This window comes from Equus quagga, chromosome 11, assembly GCF_021613505.1.
Source record: "Equus quagga isolate Etosha38 chromosome 11, UCLA_HA_Equagga_1.0, whole genome shotgun sequence".
Lineage (NCBI taxonomy): Eukaryota > Metazoa > Chordata > Mammalia > Perissodactyla > Equidae > Equus > Equus quagga.
In genome coordinates this window covers 61825547-61851621 of record NC_060277.1, presented here as the reverse complement: position 1 = coordinate 61851621, position 26075 = coordinate 61825547, and the positions used below count along the sequence as shown (strand labels likewise).

General features: G+C 42.4%; 1 protein-coding gene across 2 annotated transcripts in view; it reads left to right on the top strand.

Annotated features, from left to right (window-relative positions):
- The window catches only part of ARHGAP44 (Rho GTPase activating protein 44), a 184821-nt gene that overhangs the window by 127745 nt on the left and 31001 nt on the right, over nt 1-26075 (top strand). For both annotated transcript variants that reach the window (XM_046675631.1, XM_046675632.1), the window contains exons 7-13: nt 1619-1736; nt 15298-15366; nt 17359-17440; nt 17893-18020; nt 21412-21523; nt 21960-22041; nt 25820-25900. In XM_046675631.1, coding sequence (XP_046531587.1) covers nt 1619-1736; nt 15298-15366; nt 17359-17440; nt 17893-18020; nt 21412-21523; nt 21960-22041; nt 25820-25900 — 672 coding nt within the window. The remainder of the gene's footprint in view (nt 1-1618; nt 1737-15297; nt 15367-17358; nt 17441-17892; nt 18021-21411; nt 21524-21959; nt 22042-25819; nt 25901-26075) is intronic.

The following is a 26075-nucleotide window of genomic DNA, read 5'->3' as shown; positions in this document are numbered from 1 at the left end:
ATGGTTAAACCTGGGAGGTATTAATTAAATATATCATTTCTGAAGGGCTATAAGGAAGAATTGCCCAGGAATTCTTACTAATCTTTAGCTGTTAGTTTAGATTTTTAAACATTTTTGTGTAGAATATTTTCTTCTAATTTGCCCTGATTTCTTATCTTGGCATCAGGAATCTTCCCCAGGATGTGTCCCCATCTGTGGAACTTCAAGCCTGCTTTTAAAGTAGTTTTCCCCTGGGTGCACTTTTTAAGTGACAGGGAATCCTGTATTTGGCTACTTTTTGCTAATAGCAAAGAGAATTTTAGTTGCCCTTTCTTATAGAGCCTCACACTCTTCTGGGTTGCCTGCATATAACAAAAGAGAAGAGAAAAATTGTGTAGAGAAGACACCTAGTCATTAGTTTCTTGCCTCTCAAAGTGAAGGTGACATTGCACTTTTTGCCTCTACTTTGCATGGTCAAAAAGCCAGATTGAGCCCTCAGAGCAGTCTGGTTTGGTCTCTATGCTATTATTGGCCCGCATGCTGTTTAAAAGAGACTATTTAGTCTGTTGCCACATTTCATCAGAAGAGTTCACATGACAGTTTCCGCTTGCCAATTGAAACGTCTGGCATCCCATGACCCACGCTCCTGCTTCGGTCCCATTGGCCCCAGCTGAAGAGCAGCCGCTGCCTCTAGACAGGGCAGCACCCCCCACCCAGGTCCCCATCCTCTCGCTGTCTTTCCTGACTTCCCAAGACCGTTCTCATCCTGATTACACTGTTGCTTTTCCTTAGAGCTGAGAAATAGTTTTATATCTCATATCCCTATGACAAATAGGAAGTAAAAAAATTGAGTGGACTAGTTTTTAAGATAATGACCCATTTGACTTATTTTTCTTACTTGCTGGGCCCTGTAAGCTATTGAGTTTACAGACTCAGTAGGAAGAGGAACCATAGCTACCACCATCTATTGTAATTGGAACCTTCTTTCAGGGCTTGCTCTTGGTAATTCCCTGAGTATGACATATCAACAAGAAGCATTTGTACAAATTCCCCATAAAAGTTCCCAAGCGGCTCCCTTGGAAGGCCGGTATTCTCTGCCCAAAGAGAAATGTTTAAGAAAATATAAATGAGGCTTCTCAGTGTTGATGGGACACTGTTTTGTGGTTACCAGTGGAGATTTTGATTTTCAGTTTGTTTTCACTCTTATCCACGTGTCCTCTCACCTAGCATACGTGATTGGCGGCAGCCAAGTCGGTGAATGTCTCCAAACTCAAGTGCCCACAGGATAGGCAGGGAATTTAAAGGAATGACGTAGACTGAGCTTCAGAGAAAGCAATGGTGATGTCATTGGCCTTAGTGTTCAGAGGACAGTGGGGAAAATGGTGGCAAACTGGGGAATGCTTGCTGTGCCTGAAGGAGTTTCCAGTCCTCAGCGCCAGCACTGACTACTGCCAGCTGGAAATTCGAGCCCCCTTCTCCTGGTCTGGTACTCAGTATCTGTTCATTCCCTCTGCTTTTGAGTGAGGGGCTGTCGTTTCCTGGGTAATATTTGTAACCAGCTCTTTTCTCAGTGTTCCCACCATATCCCCTGGCTCTACCTGCCTCACGCCTCTCTTCTTTTTCTCCTGTTTTCCATCAGGTGGCAGCAGACTTCCAAGTCTTCAGGTTTGTCCAGCAGTTTACAGCCTGCGGGTGCCAAAGCTGATGCCCTCAGGGAAGAAATGGAGGAGGCTGCCAACAGAGTGGAGATTTGCAGGGTACCCTCCTCTTTGCTCCTCTCTACTGGGACTGATGGGGGGGCCGTAAGGGAGTTCTTTTTGCTCACTAGGATTCTGTTAAAACCCTAATCGTGATCCTCTGTTTGAACTAACTGCCCCAGGCTTGCATCCTGGCATCTCCAAAGATCCCAGGATGAGCCCCGAGAGTTGGGGCTTTGACCGTGACCTCGACAAGGGGCAGCGGTGGCTCATTCTTGGTGTCCTCCATGGTGGGCAGAGGGAAATGACCTTGGTTTCTGCATGAAGCTTTTAGAAGTCATCTGAGTCCCAAATAATAGATTCTAGGCCACACAAAACAATTGAGAATTTAGACAAGAGATGAGCTTTCACTCCCTGTTGATATTTAATTATCTTCTTGTTTGCCTTGTAATATTTCCTGAGTCATTTATCAGTCTTTTGTTTTCTGGGAGACACTTATCTATGACGTTGAAATGCTGGTCAATGAGATAGCCACAGAAAAGAGAACTGCCCACTTTTTAAGAGAGGAGCGCCTCGTTCTAAGAATGTGCCTCTGCGCTTGGGAATGACAGATACCCTGTACTGTTCTGTCTCAAATATTTACCATCTACTTTTCCCAGAGATGTTTTACAGGGCTCAATTAGTGATACGCCACTCACGATACTCTGTGTATGTGTACATCTGTATACAGGCAGATATGTCAGTTTTGGTTTCGATCCAAGGAACAAAAATAATCATGTTTCTGAAACTATTCTGGGTACCTGTTGTCTTTTTAAAAAAATTTTATTGAGGTAACATTGGCTTATAACATTATATAAATTTCAGGTGTACATCATTATATTTCAGTTTCTGTGTAGATCACATTATGTTCACCATCCAAAGACTAATAACCATCCATCACCATACATATGTGCCCTATAGTCTTTGCCCTCCTCCCTCCCCACTTTCCCTCTAATAACTACCAATCTAATCTCTGTATCTATGTATTTGTTTGTTGTTGTTGTTGTTGTTTTGATCTTACACTTATAAGTGAAATCATACGGTATCTAACTTTCTCCATCTGACTTATTTCACTTAGCATAATACCCTCAAGATCCATCCGTATTGTCACAAATGGCAAGACTTCATCTTTTTTATGGCTGAGTAGTATTCTATTGTGTACATATACCACATCTTCTTTATCCATTCATCCATTGATGGGCATTTAGGTTGTTTCCAAGTCTTGACTATTGTGAACAATGCTGCAGTGAACATAGGGGTTCAAATATCTTTTCAAATTAGTGTTTTTGTGTTCTTTGGGTAAATATCCAGAAGTGGAATTGCTGGATCATATGGTAGTTCTATTCTTAATTTTTTGAGGAATCTCCATACTGTTTTCCATAGTGGCTGCACCAATTTACACTCCCACCAGCAGTGTATGAGGGTTCCCCTTTCTCCACACCCTCTCCAACACTTATTTCTTGTCTTGACAAGGATGAGGAGATGTTTCATTGTGGTTTTGATTTGCATTTCCCTAATGATTAGTGATGTTGAACATCTTTTCATGTCTCTGGCAGCCATCTGTATATCTTCTTTGGAAAAATGTCTGTTCAGATCCTTTGCCCATTTTTTAATTGGGTTGTGTGCTTTGTTGTTGTTTAGGGGTACCTGTTGTCTTAATCCTGCACAGTTTTAAAGGAGAGCAGCCACTTTGTATGCAGACATCTCTGTTCTTTGTGGCTCTCTCTAGTCTGGTTAGCTTTGCCATTGGCTTATCCTTCTGCAATCAGCCTGTGCAGGTAGCTTTGACCTTACATTCAGGTGACATTCAGAGTCAGATAGAATTTCTGTCTGAAATTAGAAACACTGAAAAATCTTTAAACAATTCATTATCTCTCAGCCTGCAGTACCATGGAACCAGGCAAAGTAAGGTACTTCCAATACTTTGGATCCGAGATTCTTCGTGAGTAAAGCCAATGTGTCATTTAAACTCCTGTGAAAACGGCGAATATCCAGCTGGTGTTCTTTGTGAAGTATAACTCTTCTCTCCTGCAGATTTCGCTTTTCCTCTGCTATTCTCTACCCATTTACCATGGATTTATGTACTTCAGTTACGAATTTTGTTTCTTATAAACAAACTTTTAAACTTCTTCGGTAGACACAGGAGGGTGGTGTTAAGAGGCGATGCTGAATGTGAGCATCTGAATACATCAGAATAAAAGTTGATAGCTCCATTTGTTCTTGGGGAGCTTCCTACATTTGCTGGTTTTACCAAAAAACATATCAAATTTCTCTTCCAAGATCACAAAAGTATTACTTGTTCACCATGACCAGTGAAAATATATCAAGAAAAACACCAATAATCTCTCTCTTCCTGCCCAGCAACCAATCCCTCTGTTTGCAAAGAAGGGACCAGTTTCCCTCCACAACGTTTATGAAGACTTGTTGTGAACAATGCACTCTGTCATGTGCCAGGTGGCCATAAAAGTCATAAGGACAAGGAAGCTAGTGTTAGAAGCTGTTATACAGCCTTCCACGCCTTTCTTTGTAATCATACAAGCACACTGTCATATATAGCATTTTTCTTGTTACTTGTGTATGTGTGTGTGTGTTTATAAAACAGTCATGTTGCTTATATTAATCTACCATTTGCTTTTCGCAATTAACAATACGCCCTGGACATCTCTCCGGGTTAGTAGCTATAGCTCCAACTTAATCTTTTTAATAAGGTATGTAATACTCCATAGTGGAGATATATATGCCATGATTTATTTAGCTATTTTTCTAGTGATGGATGTGTGAACTACACTGTTTTGTGTTGTTTTGCCATCAAAAGTGATACAGTCAGCGTCCTTGTATGTGTATTCTTACGCACTGGTAATTTTTTTCCCTTTAGGATAGATTCCTAAAGGTGATATTTTTAGGTCAAAGACTACGTATGCATTTTAAATTTTAATAGGCATTGACAATTTTCTTCTCTGAAAAGGAACCTGCAGTTCACATTCCCACCATCAATATGCAAAATTGCACATTTCTCCTCATCTTTCCCTGTAAAATATGTTGTTCCTCTTCTCAGTTTTTGCGAGTCTGGTGAGGGAAAAAAGCTCTCTCTTTGTTATTGTCATTTTAATTTCTCTGAATATTAGTAGTGATGAGTATATTTTCATGTGTTTATTGAACATTCCCAGTTTGGCAAATTGCCTATTGGTATTGGCAATTGGACCAATATTTCTATTGTTTTTTAGTATCAGTTTGTGTAAATTCTCTGTATATCAGGGATATTAAACTTTCTTCTGTTTGTTGTGCTACAGATACTTTTTCCAGTCTGCCATTTGTCCTTTGACTTTGCTTGTATTGATGTCTGCCATTATTAAAAACTTAATCATATGCCTGTATTTCCTTTGCGTGGGAGGGAGAAGGGCCCAGGTGGTCCATCAGGCGTGCTCCACATCAAGGTTAAAAATTTATTCTTTAATTTTCTTTTAATGTTCCTAATGCATTTCGTATATCTATTTAGTGCATTTTAATACACCTGAAACTTACTTTTATACATGGTGTGAGGTAGAGATTTTTTTTCACCCCAGATGGATAGCCAAGTATGCCAGCATGATTTATTAAGTAAGCCACCTCTCCCTGAAGTTTCTCATCTAATTCCTCAAATTTATTTCTGGGCTCCACGTTCTAGTAATTTGTTTGTCTATTCCTGGAATAATACTATACACTTTCTATTCTAATGACTTTGTAGCAATTATAATATTTATTAAGATACCCCTCTCTTTCATGCTTATCTGGTCCTGTCCATGACCTCTGTTTCATTATATGAATTTTGCACTGATCATATCAAGTTAATAAAACCACACATTGTGCTCTAGATGACTCTATTTGTGTGCTGAGCTGATCCTCTTGAGAACATGCACTGACGTTTTTGTTAAAGTTCTCTTCTGACTGTTCTTGTATTTCTACTTCATTGGTTGCCAGCCATTCTAAGTATCTACTGTGGTCTTCCTCCCTCCCCTTTGTGAGTTTCCCCCGTATATTTTCGTAGTTTTGTATTTCCTCAGCAGGCAAGACATATCTTTAGGATCTCCTACCTTATGGCAACCCAGCAAAATGAAAACTTGTGGGTTGCAGGAGAGTGAAGTGTCCATCTGATTCCTCTTTGTTTAGGCACAGAGAGGACCAGGCAGAGCTGCCTCAATCTGTGGGACCCAGAGAGCTCTAGCCCACCAGGAAAAACAAGTCGGGGGGGGGGTTCCATCAGGCAGCACCTGCCGAGACTTCAGGCGTGTGGGCAGGAGCAGCATTCCTTGCTTGTGTTGCTTGGGGAGCCCATCCAGTCTCTGCTTTGCTTCCATATTTCGAAAAGAGACAAGCACCACTCTTCACAACTGGCACCTGGTTTCTCTTTCCTTCCTGAGGTTGGATAATTTTTCACGAAGAGGAGAGACAGTGAAGAAAGACCCATGAACAGTGGAGTAACAACAGAGAAGACAATGACTAGAGAAGTAAACCGCTTGATGACTGCAGTATGAGTGTCATTTTGTTTTGGTTTTTGTTCAAAGTTTAGGGCTGAAACCCTAGGGTTTTTCCCTGGAAGGGGATCCTTTCCCCCTGCACCTTTTCTCCTTGTATCCCCCTTGAGATGTATCTCCCCACATCCTATCGCTTGTATTCCTATCTTTACTCCACCATGTCACTGTCTTTCCCACTAAGCCTTGGCCTCTCGCTTTTTAAACGTGTCTCTTCTTTTCCATCTTATTCTTCTTTAATGTATCATTTTTGTTCCTTGAAAATCAAGCTTGAATCCAGGAAAGACGGCAACTGTCTAGCGAATGCACTTGTCTAGCCCGTTTTCTCCTCCTCACAAGGAGATTTAAATGAACATAGATGTCAGACCAAAGAAAACACTGAGTCTTGACCCACAGCTCCTCTTGTGAGAAAATTAGTCCGGTGTTATGGTAAGTCAGCCAATGAGATCCTGGCAGAACCCCTTACTACCCTCTAATATGGAAGGCTGTGGAATAGTTGGGGAACAATTACGTTGCTTGGATCCCTTCTGCCAAAGAATCTCCTGTATAGATCTAAGGGCAAGCGTGGCCACAACCAGTAGGAAGCCAGTGGGTGGCAGATCTTCCACTGGTGTGAACACTCCTGATATACTGCTGAGATCTCAAACATGCCAGGCAGTGTATAGATAATTTTCCTATGTTAGAAAACAATGATAAAATACTCAAAAATTAGAACACTTTTGAAAAAGATGTACTGATGGTAAAAATAAATTTTAGACAACATATCTTGGTGCTTAAATAAAACAATAGATAAAGGTGAAATAAAGTTGTTTGGTAAAATGGAAAGGGAACTGAAGGAGATTTGCAATTATTTTTTTAAAATAAAAGAAATAAATACAGGTGTAGAATTGCTGTTAGTAAAGGGCAGAATTGATACTGCAGAAAACTGAACCAATGATGTAGAGAAAAGCTTGAGTTCCTGTAAGCTCCCTGCCCCCACCCGCGCACACCTTCCCCGACTATCAACATCCCCCAGCACACTGATACATTTGTTACAGTCAGCAGCCTACACTGGGACATCGTTATCACTTGAAGTCTATAGGGGTTTTGGCAAATGTATAATGACATGTGTCTACCACTGTAGAACCACACAGAATGGTTCCACTGCCCTAACAATCCTCTGTGTCTAATCATCTCCCCCTTCCCCATACCCCTGGCAATCACTGATCGTATTTTTACCATCTCCATTGTTTCACATTTTTCAGAATGTCATATAGTTGGGCTCATAGAGTTTGTAGCCTTTTCAGATTGGCTTCTTTCATTTAGTGCTATGCATTTAATGTTCCTGGTGTCTTTTTATGGCTTGATAGCTCATTTCTTTTTTGTGCTGAGCAATATTCCATTGTCTGGATGTACCACAGTTTATTTATCCACTCACTACTGAAGGACATCTTGGTTGCTTCCAAGTTTGAGCAATTATGGATAAAGCTGCTGTAAACTTGTGTGTGCAGGTGTTTGTATATTTTCATTTCATTTGGGTAAATACGAAGAAGCACAATTGCTGGATCTTATGGTAAGAGTAGGTTTAGTTTTATAAGAAACTGTCAAACTATCTTCCAAAGTGGGTCTATGATTTTGTAGTCCACCAGCAATGAATGAAAAGTTCCTTTGTTCCACATCCTTGTCAGCATTTGGTGTTGTCAGCGTTTTGAATTTTAGCCATTCTAATAGATGTGTAATTGGTCTCTCATTGTTATTTTAATTTTCACTTCCCTAATCATGTGATGTTCAACATCTTTTCATATACTTACCTGAATGTGTGTACAGGCATACCTCTGAGATATTGTGGGTTCCTTTTCCAGACCACTGCAATAAAGCAAGTATCACAATAAAGCAAATCACACAAATTTTTTCATTTCCCAGTGCATGTAAGTGTTGTGTTTACACTACACTGTAGTCTATTATTGTGCAATACCATTACGTCTAAAGAAACAATGTACATACCTTAATTAAAAAAATGCTTTCTTGCTAAAAAATGCTAACTATCATCTGGGCCTTCAGGGAGTTGTAATCTTTTTGCTGGTGGAGGGTCTTGTAAAAAAAAAGAAATATCTACAAAGCACAATAAAGCAAAGCAATAAAATGAGGTATGCCTGTATATTCTTTGATGATACATCTGTTCAGGTTTTTTTGCCCATTTTTAAATTGGGTTTAGAAGTGTGTTGTTTAATCCCCAAGTATTTTGGGATTTTCCAGCTATCTTTCTGTTATTGATTTCTAGTTTAATTCTATTTGTGGTCAGAGAGCAGAAATTATATGATTTTGTTTATTTTAAATTTGTCAAGGTGTGTTTTATGGCCCAGAATGTGGTCTGTGTTGGTGGATGTTCCATGTGAGCTTGAAAAGAATGTGTATTCCTCTGTTATTGGATGAAGTAGCCTGTAGATATCAATTATATCTAGTTGATTGATTACGCTGATGAGTTCAACTATGTCCATACTGATTTTATGCCTGCTGGATCTAACCATTTCTCATAGAGAGGTGTTAACATCTCCAACTATTATAATGGACTAGTGTATTTCTCCTTGCAGTTCTATCACTTTTGCCTTATGTAGTTTGAGGCTCTGTTGTTTGGTGCATACACATCAAGGATTGTTATGCCTTCTAGTAGAATGACCCCTTTATCATTATGTGTTGCCCCTCTTTATCCCTAGTATTTTCCTTGCTCTGAAGTCTGCTCTATGTGAGATTAATATAACTACCCCCACTTTGTTTTGATTAGTGTTAGCATGGTGTCTTTCTCCATCCCTTTGCTTTGAAACTATATGTATCTTTGTATTATTATATTTATATTATTATATAAATATATATTAATATTAATATATAATATATTATAATATATAATGTATAATATTAATATACAATATGTATTAATATATATTTGAACTATATGTATCTTTATATTATTATATTTATATTATTAATTATAAAATATGACTAAGCTAGTTTCTTATAGGCAACATATACAGCCATGTGTTGCTTAATGATGGTGATATGTTTTGAGAAATGCCTTGTTAGGCAATTTCATCATTGTGCAAACATGATGGGATGTACTTCCACAAACCTACATGGTATGACCTACTACACACCTAGGCTATATGGTACTAATCTTATGGGACCATAGCTGTATATGTGGTCTGTCGTTGAATGAAACGTCATTACGTGGCAAATGTAGTTGGGTCTTGTTTTTTGATCCACTCTGACAATCTCTTCTTCACATATAGTCTAAGTATCTTTTAGTAACAAAATATTCCTAATTTCATCCATTTCACTGATATATAAGCATACATAGCACATATGTGTGTGTGTATATATACATACATACATAGTTGCTATTATTTTGAATAAACTTATGTTAGATCAATTAAGAATAAGAAAAATAAAAGTTTTATTTTACCTTCACTTATTCCTTTTATGATGCTCTTCCTTTCTTTATGTAGATCCAAGTTTTTTATCTATATCACTTTCCTTCTCTCTGAAGAACTTGTTTTAATGTTTCTTGCAAGGCAGGTCTATTGGCAACAAATTTTTGCTTGTCTGAGAACATCTTTAGTGCTCCTTTACTTTTGAAAGATAATTTTGCAGGGTATAGAATTGTAGGTTGGTGGGTTTTTTTCTCTCAACACTAAATATATCAGTCTTCTCTCTTCTTGCTTGCCTGGTTTCTGAGAAGTCAGACCTTTGCTCTTTGCTCTTCTATAGGTAAGATGTTTTTTCCCTGTGGCTTCTTTCAAGAGGGGTTTTTTGTTTTTTTCTTTGATTTTCTGAAGTTTGCATATGATATACCTAGGTGTAGGGTGTTTTGTTTGTTTGCTTGTCTGTTTGGGGTTTTTTTTTTTTTTTTGGCATTTATCCTGCTTGATGTTCTTTGAGCTTCCTAGATCTGCGGTTAGGTGTTTGGCATCAATTTGGGGAAATTCTCAGTCATTCTTGCTTCAAATGTTGCTTCTCTTCCTTTCTCTCTTTCTTCTCCTTCTGGTGTTCCCATAACGCATATGTTATATCTTTTGAAGTTGTCCCACAATTCCTGGGTGCTCTGTTCCTTTTTTCCAGTCTTTATCGCTTTGCTTTTAAGATTCAGAATTTTGTTGACATATCTTCAAACTCAGAGATTCTTTCCTCAGTCATGTGCAATTTCCTGATGAGCCCATCTGAGGCATTCTTCACTTCTGTTACTCTATTCTGGATCTCCATCATTTCTTTTTTATTCTTTAGAATTTCTCTCTCTCTATTATCCATCTTTTCTTGTATGTTATCTACTTTTTCCATTAAAGCCCTCAGCATATTAATCATAGTTTTAAAAAGAACTCCTAGCCTGGTAATTCTAACATCCTTGCCATACCTGACTCTGGTCCTGATGGTTGTTTGGTTTTTCAGTCTGTGTTTTGCCTTTTAGTAAGCCTTGTAATTGTTGAGAGGTGAACGTGATGTACTGGGTGAAGGGAATTGTGGTAGACAGGCCTTTAGTAATACAGTGGTAAGGTGTGGGGGAAGGGGAAGCATTCTACAGACCTGTGACTAGGTCTCAGCTTTCTAGCTAAGTCTGTGCCCCTGGACTATGAACTTCACCAATGCTTCTAAAAGTTTTTGTTTTGTTTTTTGCCCAGCTTGTCAGGGTTTTTTTTGTTTGTTTTAGGTAGGATATGATGATGCGAGTTGGGTATTTCCCTTCTCCATAGCATGGAAAGCTAGAGCCTGATAGAATCAAGTATTTCCTTTGCCTCGGATCAGTAAGGCTCTGATAAAACCCCTGTAGGTTAGGCTCGGATAAAATAATTTCTCCTGAAGGTAGGTCTTGTTAAGAGGAGTACAGCGCTCAAGTGTCTTTCACAGTGGTTCCTTTCCCCTTCCCCTTGCTAAAGGCAGGAGAGGACTTTTCTCTGATATTTACTGTGAGAACTTGGTACAGCTCGTGGAGGTAAAACTCACAAAAGTGTGGCAGCCCCCCAGTGACTGGGTCCCCTTAGAGTTTTATAATTTTCAGCTGTGCCCACACTGAGCCTCCAGCAATTTATCAATTACAGTTCAGGTTTTCCTACCCAGCACTGGTTTCTATGGAGGTTTCTGCTTTGGGAAGTTGTGATTCTCGTATTCACCTGTCTCTCTCTCTAGTTTGGTGGGCCGCAGTTTGCCATGTGACCTCTCTTCTTTGATGGATCTAAAGAGTTGTTGGTTTTTCTGCTCAGCTTTTTACATCTTGTTAGGACCAAGTGGTCCTAACACTTGGACTTTGAAGCTCCTTACGTACCAGACTGGAAACCAGAAACCAACAATGAAAATCAAGGTGTTACTTTCTACCAAGAAAGAGTATTCAAGAGAGCAGTGTTTAGAAATATCTTGGGAATTGTTTTTTAACAATAGAAATATTTAAAACCCTATAATAACATCATGTAACATAGGATAATTATAAAATATGACTGAGGAAATAAAAGAGGCTTTATAAAATTGAGAGATGTTCCTAGATGAGAATAGTCAATATTATAAAAATTTGAATTTCCCCAAATCAGTTTGATTAGAACTGCAGACAGTTGATATAATTGTAATAAATGTTTCAAAGGGTGATAAAAGTTTTCTGAAGTTAATGTGGGAGAATTATTGGAGCTTTGAATTACTCTCGTAAAATGTTTCATGAGTTACATAATTAAAATATAGTTACTATTAAAAAAAATAGGTCAGTGGGGAAAAAAACAAGACATCCCAGCCAGAAGAAAATCCAATATGTAAGTATATGAGAAGTTTCATCTGTGACATTTCCAGTCCATAAAGACAGTCTATTCTATTCGTGAACAATTCTGAGACACTTAGTTAGCTCTTTGAAAAAAACATTCTGTATCTGATACAAGTACCAAAATAAATTCCAAATTTATTAAATATTTAAATATTATATTCTCCACTGAACATATATATGGATATTTATATTGTTGTTTGAGAAGCCCTAAGCAGATTATCATAGGAAGAAATCATAAGAGAAAAATTTAATAGATACTACTACATGGAAAAAGCATAAAAAAGTACAGTACCAAAAAAAAAGAGTTGTAAATTGATACTATTTAGGCAAATGGCATATTGGGGAAAACAGTAGTAGTATCTGACAAAGCCAATAGCTAATGGTCCATCTTCAATCTAAAGAACTTTTACAAATCTTATAAATATGAAACAGATGAAGACTTCTATGGAAAATGCATACTCGAGGTCAACAAGGAATTAACAATGGATGACATAAATAGACTATAAATCTAGAAGAGGGGCTGGCCCGGTGGTATAGTGGTTGGGTTCGCATGCTCCACTTTGGCAGCCTGGAGTCCATGGGTTCAAATCCTGGGCACAGACCTGCACACCACTTGTCAAGCCATGCTGTGGTGGCATCCCACATACAAAAAAATAGAGGAAGATTGGCATGGATGTTAGCTTGGGCACAATCTTCCTCACCACACACAAAAAAATTAGAAGGTTATTGTGGACAAAAAACACTTTTGTATTCTTCTTATAGTATAAATGAATTTTTTGATGATTATTTGGCAGTATTTATCAAAACCGCAAAGTCCCAACTCAGTATTATCTTTCTAATGTTTTTAAATTTTAACTATAAGAAATTATTCAACCAAAATTAACTTTAACTGCAGAATTTATCCTAAGGAAATAATCAAGAGATGGGTGCAAACCTGTATAAACAGACACTTATTCAAGTGTTATTATAATAGTAATAAATTAGAAACACAATATCCTACAATAGAAACACAGTCCATCCACATATGAAACATCATGTGACCAATAGAAAGCATGTTTATCTGGGGGTAAATGTGCTACAAAGCATCTGATTCTGCTTTTTGTAAAGCAAGCAATCATACAAAATATTTGACTGATAAAAATAGATACAAAATGAGCATTCATTGGTTACTTCTGCGTGATGGAATTACAGGTGAATTTGGTTATTTACTTTGTATTTTTCTGATTGTGAATTAGTTGCAAAATCCGAAAAGAAATGATTTTTTAAATTACATTAAACTCTGGTGATTATTGATGAAAGTTTTTTTCTCCTTATAAAGAAAATTTGCCACTGATTTAGATAAATAGAAATTTGATTTATAGTTTCCACTTATTTCTTGCTTGCAGTGTGGCTTATCTGGAATCCATGTTGTTAACTTAATGAGACAGTAATCTCGCTGTACCTGTAGAAATCCTTTCAAGTTCTGACTTCTCTCAGATCAGCTGTTGGTCGAGCTCGAATGCCAAGTCTTTGAAGGTATATGAGATGCGGCATTTAGTCCTCCAGGGGCTCCCTTCCTTTCCTCTGTCTGCTGAGCCATTTTTATCATTCGACCCTTTGTTTTTCCCTGACTTGAAATACCTCCCTCAGGACCAGCAGGCTGGTGATGGATGTCTGCTGAGCAGTGCTGCTGCAGGGATGGCAGGCCAGGTTGATTCCCGACAACATCTCTTCCTCCTGCAGCTCTGACGGATCCGGCAGCCCTATGGAGGCATTCATTTTAGGGCTGCTCTGGTGAAGGGGAGCTGAGCTGTGTGGCCGCAGAGCCCCCTTTATTCTTAGGGGAGGTTACCACTGCTGGGCCTCCATTGCTTCGTTAGTTCTCTCAGCAAATAGTTATTAAGCCCCTGTCAAAGGAAGCGCTTCTGAGACAGTGGGGGACAGACAGGTAAGATCCTTCAGCTCCTGGGAGGTACTCCTCTGCAATTGGAAGTTCAACACTTTCCTAAGAGTTAGATGAGAATTCCGTGTGACATTGTGTCTGGCACCTAGACTGCTCTCAGCCGGTGTTAATTCATTTCTCCCCTTTCTTCCTTCTCTGAAACTGGACTAAACGTAGCACTGACTCATCTGTGCTTAAGGCTCTCCAGAGAGCAGATTTCCCCTTAACTCTGCACCTTGCTTCTATTGCCTTGTGTGCAAGAACTCTTCCAGGATGTTCCCGGCAATGGCTTGCCTGTCAAGGATCCTGGAAAGGGAAACAGATTGCTCCTCATGTCCCAGCGCTCTCACTGAGAATTGGCTAATTGGCAGCTGGAGGGGCTGAGGGCTGTGGGTGGGGGGCAGAATGCTTGAGGTGCCGTGAAACAGGTCTTCCTGAAGTGTGTGGTTCCTGCTTCAGTTCGCTCAGCATCTGGAGCGGCTTTCTCGTGCTGTTCCCATTTTCCCTCAACCCGAATATTACAGATGCTTCTCTCCTCAACTAAGCGTCTCTTTAAAGATCTCGTTGAGGCTACCAAACAGGGAGGAACTTTAGAGATCATGTGACTTGCACAAACAAATTCAGGGACATGACATGCTCAAAAATATGGTTAGTGACAGAGTCTACATCCTGCTCAAAATGTACTTTTATTGTACCTTGCTATAGATGTCGCTTTGGAACTGAAAACTGTTCTCTGAGAACATGTTTCAGATTCAAATGCGGCATTAGGTCACTGCCCCCCATCCCGTGGAGGGCTGAATGGCGAAGGACTGTTAACACTGTGAGACTGTGTGTGATGGAGGGTGAATCCAGGTTTTGCCAAGTTTTGAACCAGCAGTCCTTCCCTTGCCCACCTGTCTTATCCACCTTCCCCCAAATTGGCATGTGTCTGTCTCTTTCCCTTATGCTGTGGCCAACCAGTCAGTACTGAGAATGAAGGAGAGCCAAGCAATAGATGATCAAAGGCAAGAAAGGGCAGAACGAGGAGAGAAGGAGCACAGTTTGTACTTGTAGGTCGCTTCAGAGTGGTGGCACGAACCGCAGAGATGTACGGAAGTAATTTGCACATCACTCCCCCACACCAGCTTTCCTAACTCTCCATGGAGCCCATCTGTTCACATCCCTGGGGAAACTACTGGCATAGGTGTTCTTTTCACACTTACTCATTCCCTAGAGCTGTGGTTGGGAAACACGGAAATGTCCATGGGCAAAGCTTGTACTATGTCAAGTATTCTTAAAAATGAGCTTAAACAATGATTAAGGCTCTTGTCTGATATCTAGACTCCTGCATTAGCTACTCTCTATTGTTTTATGTTTTATCTTAGTTGTGTGTTTTACCTTCCACAGGACCAGCTCTCGGCTGACATGTACAGTTTTGTGGCCAAAGAAATTGACTATGCAAACTACTTTCAAACGGTAAGGGTCCAGAAAGGTGAGACTGCTTAAAGTCTGTTTGCAAGAGTATGGTGTGGACAGGAAGGAATGTGAGCATGGAACTGAGGGCCCCTTGTTGAGCATGTCACAGAAAAGAGTGGGGCTTTGACTGTTCTACTTGTGACTAAATCTTGCCTTCTATTTCTCCTTGTATGGATTTCTCCTAAACTCTGAGAGTAAAACTTAAGCCCATTTATGAAGATTGTTGGAACTCCGTGATCTATGGCAGCAGTTCTCACCAGGGGGGCTTTGTCCCTTCTTCCAGCCAGACATTTGGCGATGTCTGGAGACATTTTTGGCTGTCACCATGGGGAGGAGGTGCTACCGGCCTCTAGTGGGTAGAGGTCAGGGATGCTGTTACACATCCCACAGTGCACAGGACAGCCCCCATAACACAGGGTTATCCAGCCCAAAATGTCAGTAGGGCCAAGGCTGAGGAACCCTGGTCTATCATAAACGAGGAGCTTGGGAAGAAGAACCAGTAGATAACCCCACCCCCAGCACATATTTGTTTTCAATCTAGATTTTTGCCAAAGATGATGACAAGTAGATAAAGGATGACTGATGTGGCCTGTCTGCCTGTGTCTCATCAATAAGAGCAGATTTAGAGAGTAGAGAAACAGGATCTGAGTTATCCATACTTAAATAATCTGGTCCGAATAATTAGGACCCTGGCTCTTTACCAGGGTAAATGCAAGGCAAGTCAAAAAAAACTTAAGAGAAAAAAAATTAAAAATACAGTTAAGCTCACCTGCTTTTAAAGTTGCCAACAAAACTCAAAACTAAAAGCTCTTCTTTGTGGTCACAGAAGTGATGGAATGATAAGGAAGGAAAGTAAAGAGAAGAAAAAGGAGGAGAAATCCTGAGAAGTTTAAAATGCTTTGATGAGTGTAATAGACTGGCTGTGGGCTGTATATTAACAGTCTTCCCACATTTTCATCAGAAGTTCAGAGGAGCGCCTTCTACCCTGAAAAAGAGCTGATATGCATTCCTTCCAACTTGGAAGGTTTATTTTAAAATAGTAATATCTTTTAAGTGTATTCCATTGGTTTTATTTGTGTAGATAATATTTAATTTTAGGCTTTCCAAAACTAATGAAATTGTTGGCATTCCAAGCTTTATTAGAATTGCCTAATTGTCGTTTGTATACCATTCATTTCAATGTTCTGATTTTCAAAAAAAATTCTGCTTTAGTTTTACTCAGGGGAGGTAGTATCCACCCTCCACACAGACTTCTGAACAGAGTGATTCCCTTCCCTCCCCTCATACATGCCCGATTTTGGGGGGGGGGGGGGGGGGGGGCCGGGGCAGGGAGATTCAGAAAATAAATGAAGTAACCATTGTTCATGGTTTTCATCTGCTCTCATCGACATTTCAGCAGCTTTTTAGTAGTAGGACGGTCAGAAGAGAACGTCTTGAAGGAATTTGTTGTTTGGCCTGGGTCACTGTAACCAAAGCAATTTTACCTCCCAAGGTACTTGAAGAGGGTTGTGGATCCAGCCACACGTTTTCTGATCGGTTACATATTAAGCTCATTTTGCAGAAACCAAGATGCAACAGGCTAATGGCATTTAGCTCTATCTTATAGGCAAATGGATTTCTAAGTGTGTTTTCCATTTACGTTTTCCCATTGCTGTGCTTCTCTTTGTTGCCTTTTGCTTTGAGGTAGGGGTGTTCAGGAAGGGAGGGTGGCAGTGAGGGCAAGCTCTCTAAGGCAGGCTCCGGCTCTGGGGTGGTCCCCCGTTCCTCCGTGATTCTCCTGCCTCCCGAATTTCCACTTGTGGTCACTCCTTTGCTACAGAGGCTAAGGAGGAAGCATGCCCCTCGTTTTAGGTGGATTGAGGAGGGAGCAGGGGACTTCCCCTTCCTCCCCGTGAGTAAGGAAGCACTTTGTGCAGGGCGCCCCCTGTGGCCCAGCAGCCTGCGCTGCCCAGCCTCTGGCAAAGAGTAATGCCTGCCCTTGTGTTTTCTCAGCTAATAGAAGTGCAAGCTGAATACCACAGGAAGTCATTGACACTCTTGCAGGCTGTGTTGCCTCAGATAAAAGCACAACAGGGTAAGTGCAAACCTTCCTTGGGTGGGGCTTGGGGGACCTGCTTGTCTTCCCAGATGAGACCCATCCCCTGTGCTTTGCTCCCCCTTACGCTCTCCCCAACAGGGGAACATTTAGATGAACTGCTAGAACTTCATAACCTAGTGTCTTCATCCAGTTCCAGTGATGGAAAGCACATGCACACACACTGTCCCCACAAGGGGATGAGTCGGGGGGTGTGCAGGGCTGTGTGTGGAGGTGCATGTGAAGCCCAGCAGCTCTGGATGCAGCTGATTAGCCATCCACCTTGCCCAGTCCTCTCTGTCATCCCCTAAACCACAAGGATGGAGACTCAGCTGGGCCTCCATGTCTTTGGTAATCTTAGGGGAATCTGTGTGACCAGAGGACAGAAATAAACCAGTATGAGTGATCTTCACTAACCGCTGACTGACCCCTTTCTTTCTCTGCCCCTTCAGAGGCCTGGGTAGAGAAGCCTTCCTTCGGGAAGCCCCTGGAGGAGCATCTCATGATCAGCGGTCGGGAGATCGCCTTTCCCATTGAGGCCTGCGTGACGATGCTGCTTGAATGTGGGATGCAGGAGGAGGTAGGTCTGGGCACAGCCAAACCAGCCTGAGCAGGTCTCCTCTTCCATGAGACAGAGCCTACAGGAACTTCTCCTCTTCTGTTATCATCACCAACCCAGCCCCCAGAAACCCAAACATATTAAGATATGGTGCAGCCCTCTGTTCTGCAGAACACTGGTCCTGCTCTCTCCCATGAGTCTTCACTTTACAGGGAGAGTGGAGGATTGTGGGAGACTGGTACCACTGGCCATGAGGAACTTACAGCCATACTCCAGCCATTCTTTCTTCATAGTTAACAAGATTTGGGCATTCCTTTTCTTCTTCTTCTTCTTCTCCTCCTCTTCCTCCTCCACCCCCATCCTCTCCCCCCCCCCTTTTTCCTCTTGTCTCCCTCTCCCTCCTCTTATTCTTTTTCTTCCTCTGCCCCTCCCCCCTCCCTCCTGCACCCCCCCTTCTTCCCTGATTTAAAAAATAGACCTGTAAACCTTTTTGATCATAACTCTTTTATAGAGATCCTGAAAATATGATTGATAGAGACATTAGAAAGTACTTTTTAAGAGCCACATGTGAAAAAGGTCTAGGAGAGATTGGCGACCATTGCTTTATTGCTGTGTAAATCATTTCCTGGGAGACAGACCTCATCTTTGGTTTCTTATATAGGCTATTTAAAAATCTTAACTCCATCTTCCTTTGATCCGATCAGCCAATCAATATTTATTTAGGGCGTGCTATGCATTTATTACTGAGCAAAGTATAAAAGAGTGAGATAGAGGCTTATGAGCTTGTTGTGGGAGATGAGTCTAGCCTCTCTCAAACAAACCTTATTAATCCAAAACAGTCTGTAAGTCTTTAAGTAAGCACCAGGTCACATGGGGCAAACTGTGAGGGCTGTGGGAGAGAAGGAAGCCGATGAACAGTCAAATGGATGTGGGCTGCCCCCTGTACGCCAGGCCTGTTTCATGCTGGATGTGGAAAAGGAATGGGACTAAATGTTTTCTGACCACATTTTAAGTGCCAGGCGTTTTCGTGTATGTTATCAATTAAAATATGAGAAAGCCTTTTCAGTCCCTGAGGAAGAGTTTCACGGAGGGAAGTGAACTGGGCCTTTTCTTTCCCCATCATTTTTTTTTTTTTGATTATGGAAAAACTGAAACATATGAAGATAAGATAATGATCCTCATCACCCAGCTTGCGGTCAATACTGTTTCATCTCTGCCTCCATTTCCTGCCCCCTGACCCCTGCCTTGGATGTTTTGAGGCCAATCTAAGACATTCTATCATCTCGTCTGTAATACTTCAGTATGTATCTCTGAAAGATAAGGAATGTTTTAAAATGTAACTCTATTATTATTTATAAAAAGTAAAAATAATTTGTTAGTGTCTTCAAATGTCTAATCAGCGTAGATTGCTTCTTGGAGAACAGAGACTCTGATGTCTCCCGCTTGCCTTGTCTCCTGACCCTTCCCTCTGCCCCTTCTAGGCCTTTCAGCCTCTTGCCAGACCTCACTCTCTCCCTTGTGTTTTCTACTTTTCATCAGCTCCTCTCCTTTACTAACAGATCAGCTCAGGTTTCCCCTAGCCTGGAAAAAAATGCCTTCTCTCAACCCAACTGCAGCCTCATCTTCCTTCCCTAGCTCTTTGATTTTGTTTCTCGTGCTACCCGATTCTTAATAATGCTCAGCATTGGCTGCCTCTGCGTCCTTACCACCTCTCACTTACTGCTCTTCTTCCTTCAGCGTCACTTCTGCCCCCAGCCCTGGGCTAAGCATGCCCTCAGTGACCCCCTCCAGGGACCCCCAGATGGCAAATCCCACGACTTGGTCCAGCCGCCTTGGCCACGTTGCAGCCCGTGCAGATACTATTGTGTCCGTCCTTGAAACCAGCGCCTCCCTCCCCGAGCTCCCTGGCTCCCCTCCTGCCCCTGTGAGTGGCATCGGGATTGTCTTTTCAGCACCACCATCCTAGCCCTGGCCTGCACTCTCTCTGATCTTTCCTATGGTGTAGTCATCCTCTCTTAGTGCTTCGCCTCAACCTCAGTGAGGATTCAGGGTCCTCAGCCTCGTCTGGGCTCTGCTTCTGTGTTGGCTGCCATTTCTTCACCATTTCCATGCAGATTTTCCTCTAACACCCGAAAACTGGACTCACTGGCTATTTTAACAGTCCCCTCCTCCTCACGGTTTTTATACGTCACTCAATGCAGTAACCATCTCAGTTACATAATCAGAAATCTATGGGCTTCTATTTGACAATCCCACTTTCTTCTCCTTGGCATTGTCCATCACCAACTGCTATTGCTCTTCTTCCGCAGCTGTGGCATGCTTTTTTGAGGACCTAACTCTTTTGATATGTGCTATAGCTTGTTCTCTTTGTCATAGCAGCCTTACTTATACACTCGTCCAAACGTGTGTACGGAGCTTCTTCACCTCTATGCCAGAGAGCTTGGGTCATGCATTTATCTGACACACCCTATTCTGAGAAGGGGTTGGTGATCTTAACAGGCCAGAAACTCAGTATTCCAGACCAGGAACATTTTCTTCCAAAGAAACTTGGAAATCTGAATGGCCACGAACAGTTAAAGGAGCAAGGAATGCTCTGCCAGCCTGTTTCTCAGACTGTTGGTCGCATCACAGAATGGAAGGAGCTGAGAAAGTGAAACAGAAGCCATGGATCTTAAACCCATGTCTAACTTACCCGTGACTTGGGGATTCCTTTCGAGCTCTGACCTGCATTTTTCTCCCCTTCCACACACCCCTGTCCTCCTCTTCTCTTTCTCTTCAAGGCTCACTTTTTCTCTACAAGGTACAGTGGTTCACCTGGAAGAGGTGACAGTGAGTCAAAGGTAACTCTAAGAATGGAGCACGGAGAGGCTGAAGGAGGCATCGCCCCCTCACAAGCCACCCCCAGTCTGCCCTTCCCCTGAGGAGACAGACTTTCTTTGGTTCTAAAAGTATATCCCTGTGCTTCCCAATATGCAGAGACATACAGACACCCGCACAGACACACACATACACACCCTGTATACCTTTTCACATCCAGCTTCCTAGACCCCCACGTCTGACCAGGTCTCAGTCAGATTCTTCTCCAAAATATATCTTAAATACACAGAAAGAGAAGTCAAAGTGCTCAAGATTCGTTTATCCAGCAAATACTTACTGAGCCAGAATGATGAGTCGCTCCATACCAGGTGCTGGGGACACAACCGTGGGTCAGACCCAGTTCCTCCTCTCGGGCTGCTTGTGTCCAAAGGAGGAGACGTGTAGAAAACAGGCAGCTGCAATGTTGAAAATGGTGTTGGGCAAAATGCATCTAGGGGGTTTTGGAGGAAGGGAGTGGTAGACCCTCTGTCTGTTGGCTTTGCTTCTCTGCCTTTGAGCTATAGTGCTGTCCGCTGACCCTCTCTCCTGTCGGTAGGGCCTCTTCCGAGTAGCTCCGTCTGCCTCCAAGCTGAAGAAGCTGAAAGCTGCGCTGGACTGCTGTGTGGTGGATGTGCAGGAGTACTCCGCGGACCCCCATGCAATTGCAGGTGGGTTCCCACACCTCTTAGCAAGGGGCTCTCTTGTGCTCTAGAGGCTCATGGGGGAGGGGTGAGCATGGAGGGTGTGTGGCCACATTCAGGGACAATTGAACAGGTGGCTTCCCAACATGCTTCAGATGTGTCCACTTAGGGCCCAGTTTTAGGCCTGGTGGCTATGACCTCTTGAAGGAAGACTTTCCCAGCGTGCCAAGAGAAGCTGAAGTGATGGTGGCAAATAAGAGGGAGGAGGCCAATACGATTGTCAGTACAGGTCCCACTGCCATGCCAGGGCCTTGGCTCCATTCTTGTGGGAGGCCACCATTTGATGTTGTCGTGTGGATGAGGGAGACCATCCCCAAAAGAACCGACATGGGAGATGCTGCCTGGTGGGACTTGTCTCTGCCATGTCATGATAGCTCACAGCCAATATTGTATTCATGCCCAGGAGCTTTGAAATCTTACCTCCGAGAGTTGCCAGAACCTCTTATGACCTTTGAACTCTATGACGAGTGGATTCAGGCTTCCAAGTGAGTACACCACGTTTTGGAGTGTCTTGTGAGTTGGAGTTTATTTGGAGGTATTTATTGAAATTATGGAAGTGTGTACCTATGATCTAGCAACTCCATTTCTTGCTATCTATCGTAGAGAAATCTTATACATGTGTCCAAAGAGGCAGATACTAGGACGTTGATGCCAGCATTATTTGGAAAAGTAAAAGCCTAAAAGTTGTTAAATGTTCATCGGTGGGAGATGTGGGGAGCAGCTAAATAAACTATGGTATATCTATACCGTGACATACTCTGCAGCTGTTAAAAAAAATAGGTAGAGCTATTCATGCTAACGTGGAAAGGTATGAAGATTTATTGTTGAGTGAAACAAAGCAAGGTAACCAGGATGCATAATGATATTCTGTGTTTGTAAAAAGAAAAAAAACACCCAATACACTCAAAACAATACAGTTTTAGGACTGGCCCTGTATATGTGTAAATGCATAAAAGAAGGTTCTGGAAGGGCTCACACAGGCTGATGGTAGTGATTCCTTCTGGGGAAAAGAATAGGACAAGGGAGGGGTCACAGGGTCTATTACACTTAGCTGTAATAATTAAAAATATTTTAACAACAACTAATTAGTAACTAACATAAAAACTTAACATCTGGGCCGTGGACACTATTCCAACCTCTTGAAAATGAGCCTGAGGGAGAGGGACTCAGCCAGGAGGCGAGAGGAGCAGGGCCCAAGACTAGTCATGTGTCGGGAAGATGGGGACTATGGAGAGCAGGGGGTCTGGTCACAGCAGGTGAGGCCACAGCCGTGTCATCTATTGTGACTCTGAAGCGTGGTTTTCTTTGGTGATCCCTGGCTTCTTTCCTTTCTTGATGCGTGCATTAGGATGGTATTATATATTCTCTCTGGCCATGAGTAAGAGCTGTCTTAAGTAAATCCTATTGCTTGGAGAATCCATTTTTGCTGAATAAATGGCCTTGGCTGGTGAGGAAACACCAGAGAGAGGGTGGTAGAGACGAGGGTAGAGATGGTCCAGGAGGAAGAATAACGTTTTATGAGAGCAGGACTGGAGCAAACAGCCACCTCAGCTAGGCGCCTCTGGAAGGACATGATTCCTAGAGATGTCTAGCTGTAGATTTAATCCTAAAGAGCCAGCTAGCCAATCAGAAAGAACACTGGATTGTGTATCTGCTTCTTCAAGAACTGGGGGCTGAAAGAAGCAGCTGGCCTGGAAGTGAAACCAGGTTAGTATGTGTCGAGTTAGAGAAAGCTAGCTCCAGTCAAGTTGTATAATGCTCTTTTATTTTTCCAGAGTAGAACAGAGATTATGCGTTTAAAAGGCTGGCTGAATGTATGGTGTCCTTATATCTCAGTGTGGAGAGTGAGTGTTGAGTTCCATGACGACATTAAGAATCCTAAGTGATACCATTTGTTGAGTGTTTATTGGAGACTTGGCATGTTCTAAGCTCATGGCATGGTTTTAACTCATCTCATTTCACAACAACACTATGAAGTGGGTTGTGCTGTGTCCCCCATTTGACAGATGAGGAAGTTGGGTCGTAGAACAGGTATGTAGTGGCAGGTTACTTGCCATCTGATAAATGACAGAATGAGGACTTGAATCCAAGGAGTCTGGTTCCAGAACCCATACACTTAACAGTACCTTATGCCTCTCTAGAACACACTGTGGTCCTAGGGAGCAAGATAGGTGAGAACATGTCCTTTGATGGAAACTGTCCCTTTTATTTACTGCATATATAAGTGACCTTGATGATATAAAACTAGAGAAAGGGAAGACAGCCCTGTGCTTCAGGCTCTATCTGACAGATGCTCCTCCCACCTCGTTTGGAAAGGTGGGTCTGCATTAGGAAATTGGAATGATCCTGATGCCTCAAAGACCTCAGTGTCTTTGAAAAAGGAAAAGCAGGGACTTATTTCTGCCCCCTGGAGGATGTGCTTATTGTGCCTAAAGACTCCAGGAATGATGGTGGCTGTCATTAAGGTCACAACCTCTAAAGAAAGTAGTTTTGCCTAGAACAGCCATGTCCAACCCTCTGTATGCATCAGTCTACTGGGAAGCTTTTAAGAGATACCAATGCTTGGACTTTGTTTTTCAGGGATTCTGATTTAATTGGTCTGGGCTCTTTGTTTCAAAGCTCCCAAGGCTATTGAGTTGATAAGCATTGACCTTTGATGTAGCTGAATCTCACCAAAGAGCCACACTAACCCTAACAGGGGCTTGTGCTTCAGGCAGACTCTGCAGGACACAGCCAGGTCTGCCATGGGATGGGGCATCCAGGAGTCCGAGGTGGAGCCAGGGTAACAGCAAGGTCTAAAGTGAGGGTTTGCCAGGACAGCGCACGATGGCCTGAAACTTGAAGAGCACGTCTTTGCGAGCCACATGAATTAAATGATTCCATACTAGAGTCATGCAGGATAGAGGTTCAGAATAGGCCAGAAGCCGAAAGATGCCTGCGAAGGGAGGCTGGAAGGACTGAGGCTCCAGTCAATCCTAGGACACCTTGCTCAGGATGGAAGTGCCCTCACCTTCACACTGGCTAGTCCCTCTGATGCAACTGTTCCCCCAAACCTTTGACTGGTGGCTCCTTCTGATTATTTGGGTCCCATCTTAAAAAGAGCCTCAGAGAGACCTTCCTGACAAGCCAGAAAGGGTAAAGAGCTGGCAGTCAGGATCTGTGCCATCCCCTGTGTTCATTTTCTGCATAGAACTGATTGCTGATTCACAGCTGTGTTCGTGTACCTGATTAGGTTGTCAGCTTTGAGAGCAATGACCTCTTTTTGCTTACCGCCTCCCAGCCCTTAGGACAGTGCCCTCACACAGTGGTTGTTGATTTTTATTGAACGAAAGACCTTGGCAGCATCTCCCCTTTCACCTTAGAAAGGGCTGAGAAGTGGAAGAGGGAGTGCCATAGGAGGTGCCTCGGTGGAGGTGAAAGTAGTGGCAGCAGCAACGGCCGACATTGCTTGAGAGCTTTCAAGGAACCAGATGCTCCGCTGAGCACTTGGTACAGAGTCTCCGCTCACAGTGACTCTAGGGGAAGTACTGTTACTACGCATTTTACAGATGAGGAAAGTGAGGTTCAAAGAGATTAAATAATTGGCGCAAGATCACAGGCAGGATGGAGCTGGGTCTTCATGGCCACCCTACATAAAATCCCCTTTGTCCAACCTTTGGTCAATTTATGACCACTTAACAAATATGGTCTGTTATCTTTCCATTTCTAAATGGGACATTTGATTTTTACATCAGTTTCCTAGTGAAAGTTTGTTTTGGGGAATGCTTACTTCTTCCTCAAGGCTCCACTGAGGGAAAAGGGAATTTTTCTTGTCTTGGTCTGGGTCTGCTTTAAATAATATCTGTTGAACTAGACAATCAGCTGCCAGAATGGCGTGGAAGTGAGTTGAGCTCCCTGACTGGCATGCTGTCTCCTGATTTCTGTGCCACAGTCTCCCTCCTGACAACCCGTGGCCCTGCCTACTCCGGAGCAGGTGTCTGGCCTCTGCTCTCCTGCCCACACCTGCCAGCCTGGCATGCATTCACCTGGGCCATGGGACATGCGCAGGGGAAGTTTTGTTAAAATAGCACAGGACAAGACAGACAGAGAACATAGAGGGCAAATAATAATAACCAAACATTTGAATAATTATAGCTTGCTGATATGGTCAGGCACGATCATTGGCTCCTCATTCTCAAATATTGCAATGACTCCTTACTATGATTGCCAGTGAGACTTGAGTGATTCATGCTTAATCAGTGGCTTTTCCTATTAATTTCCCAGTATCCAGGAGCAAGACAAGAGGCTTCAGGCTCTGTGGAATGCTTGTGAAAAATTGCCCAAGGCCAATCACAACAACATCCGGTAAGTGGGTACTGCGGACGCTCGGTGGGGTTGTGTAAGCCTCGGGCACACAGTTTTCTGGCTACAGGTCATGATAACTAGCATGCACCACAGTTTATGGCATCCAAAGCATTGTCAACATGCATGGTCTGTTTTCAACCTCAGACAACTCTGTGAGGTTGTTAATTACCATTTT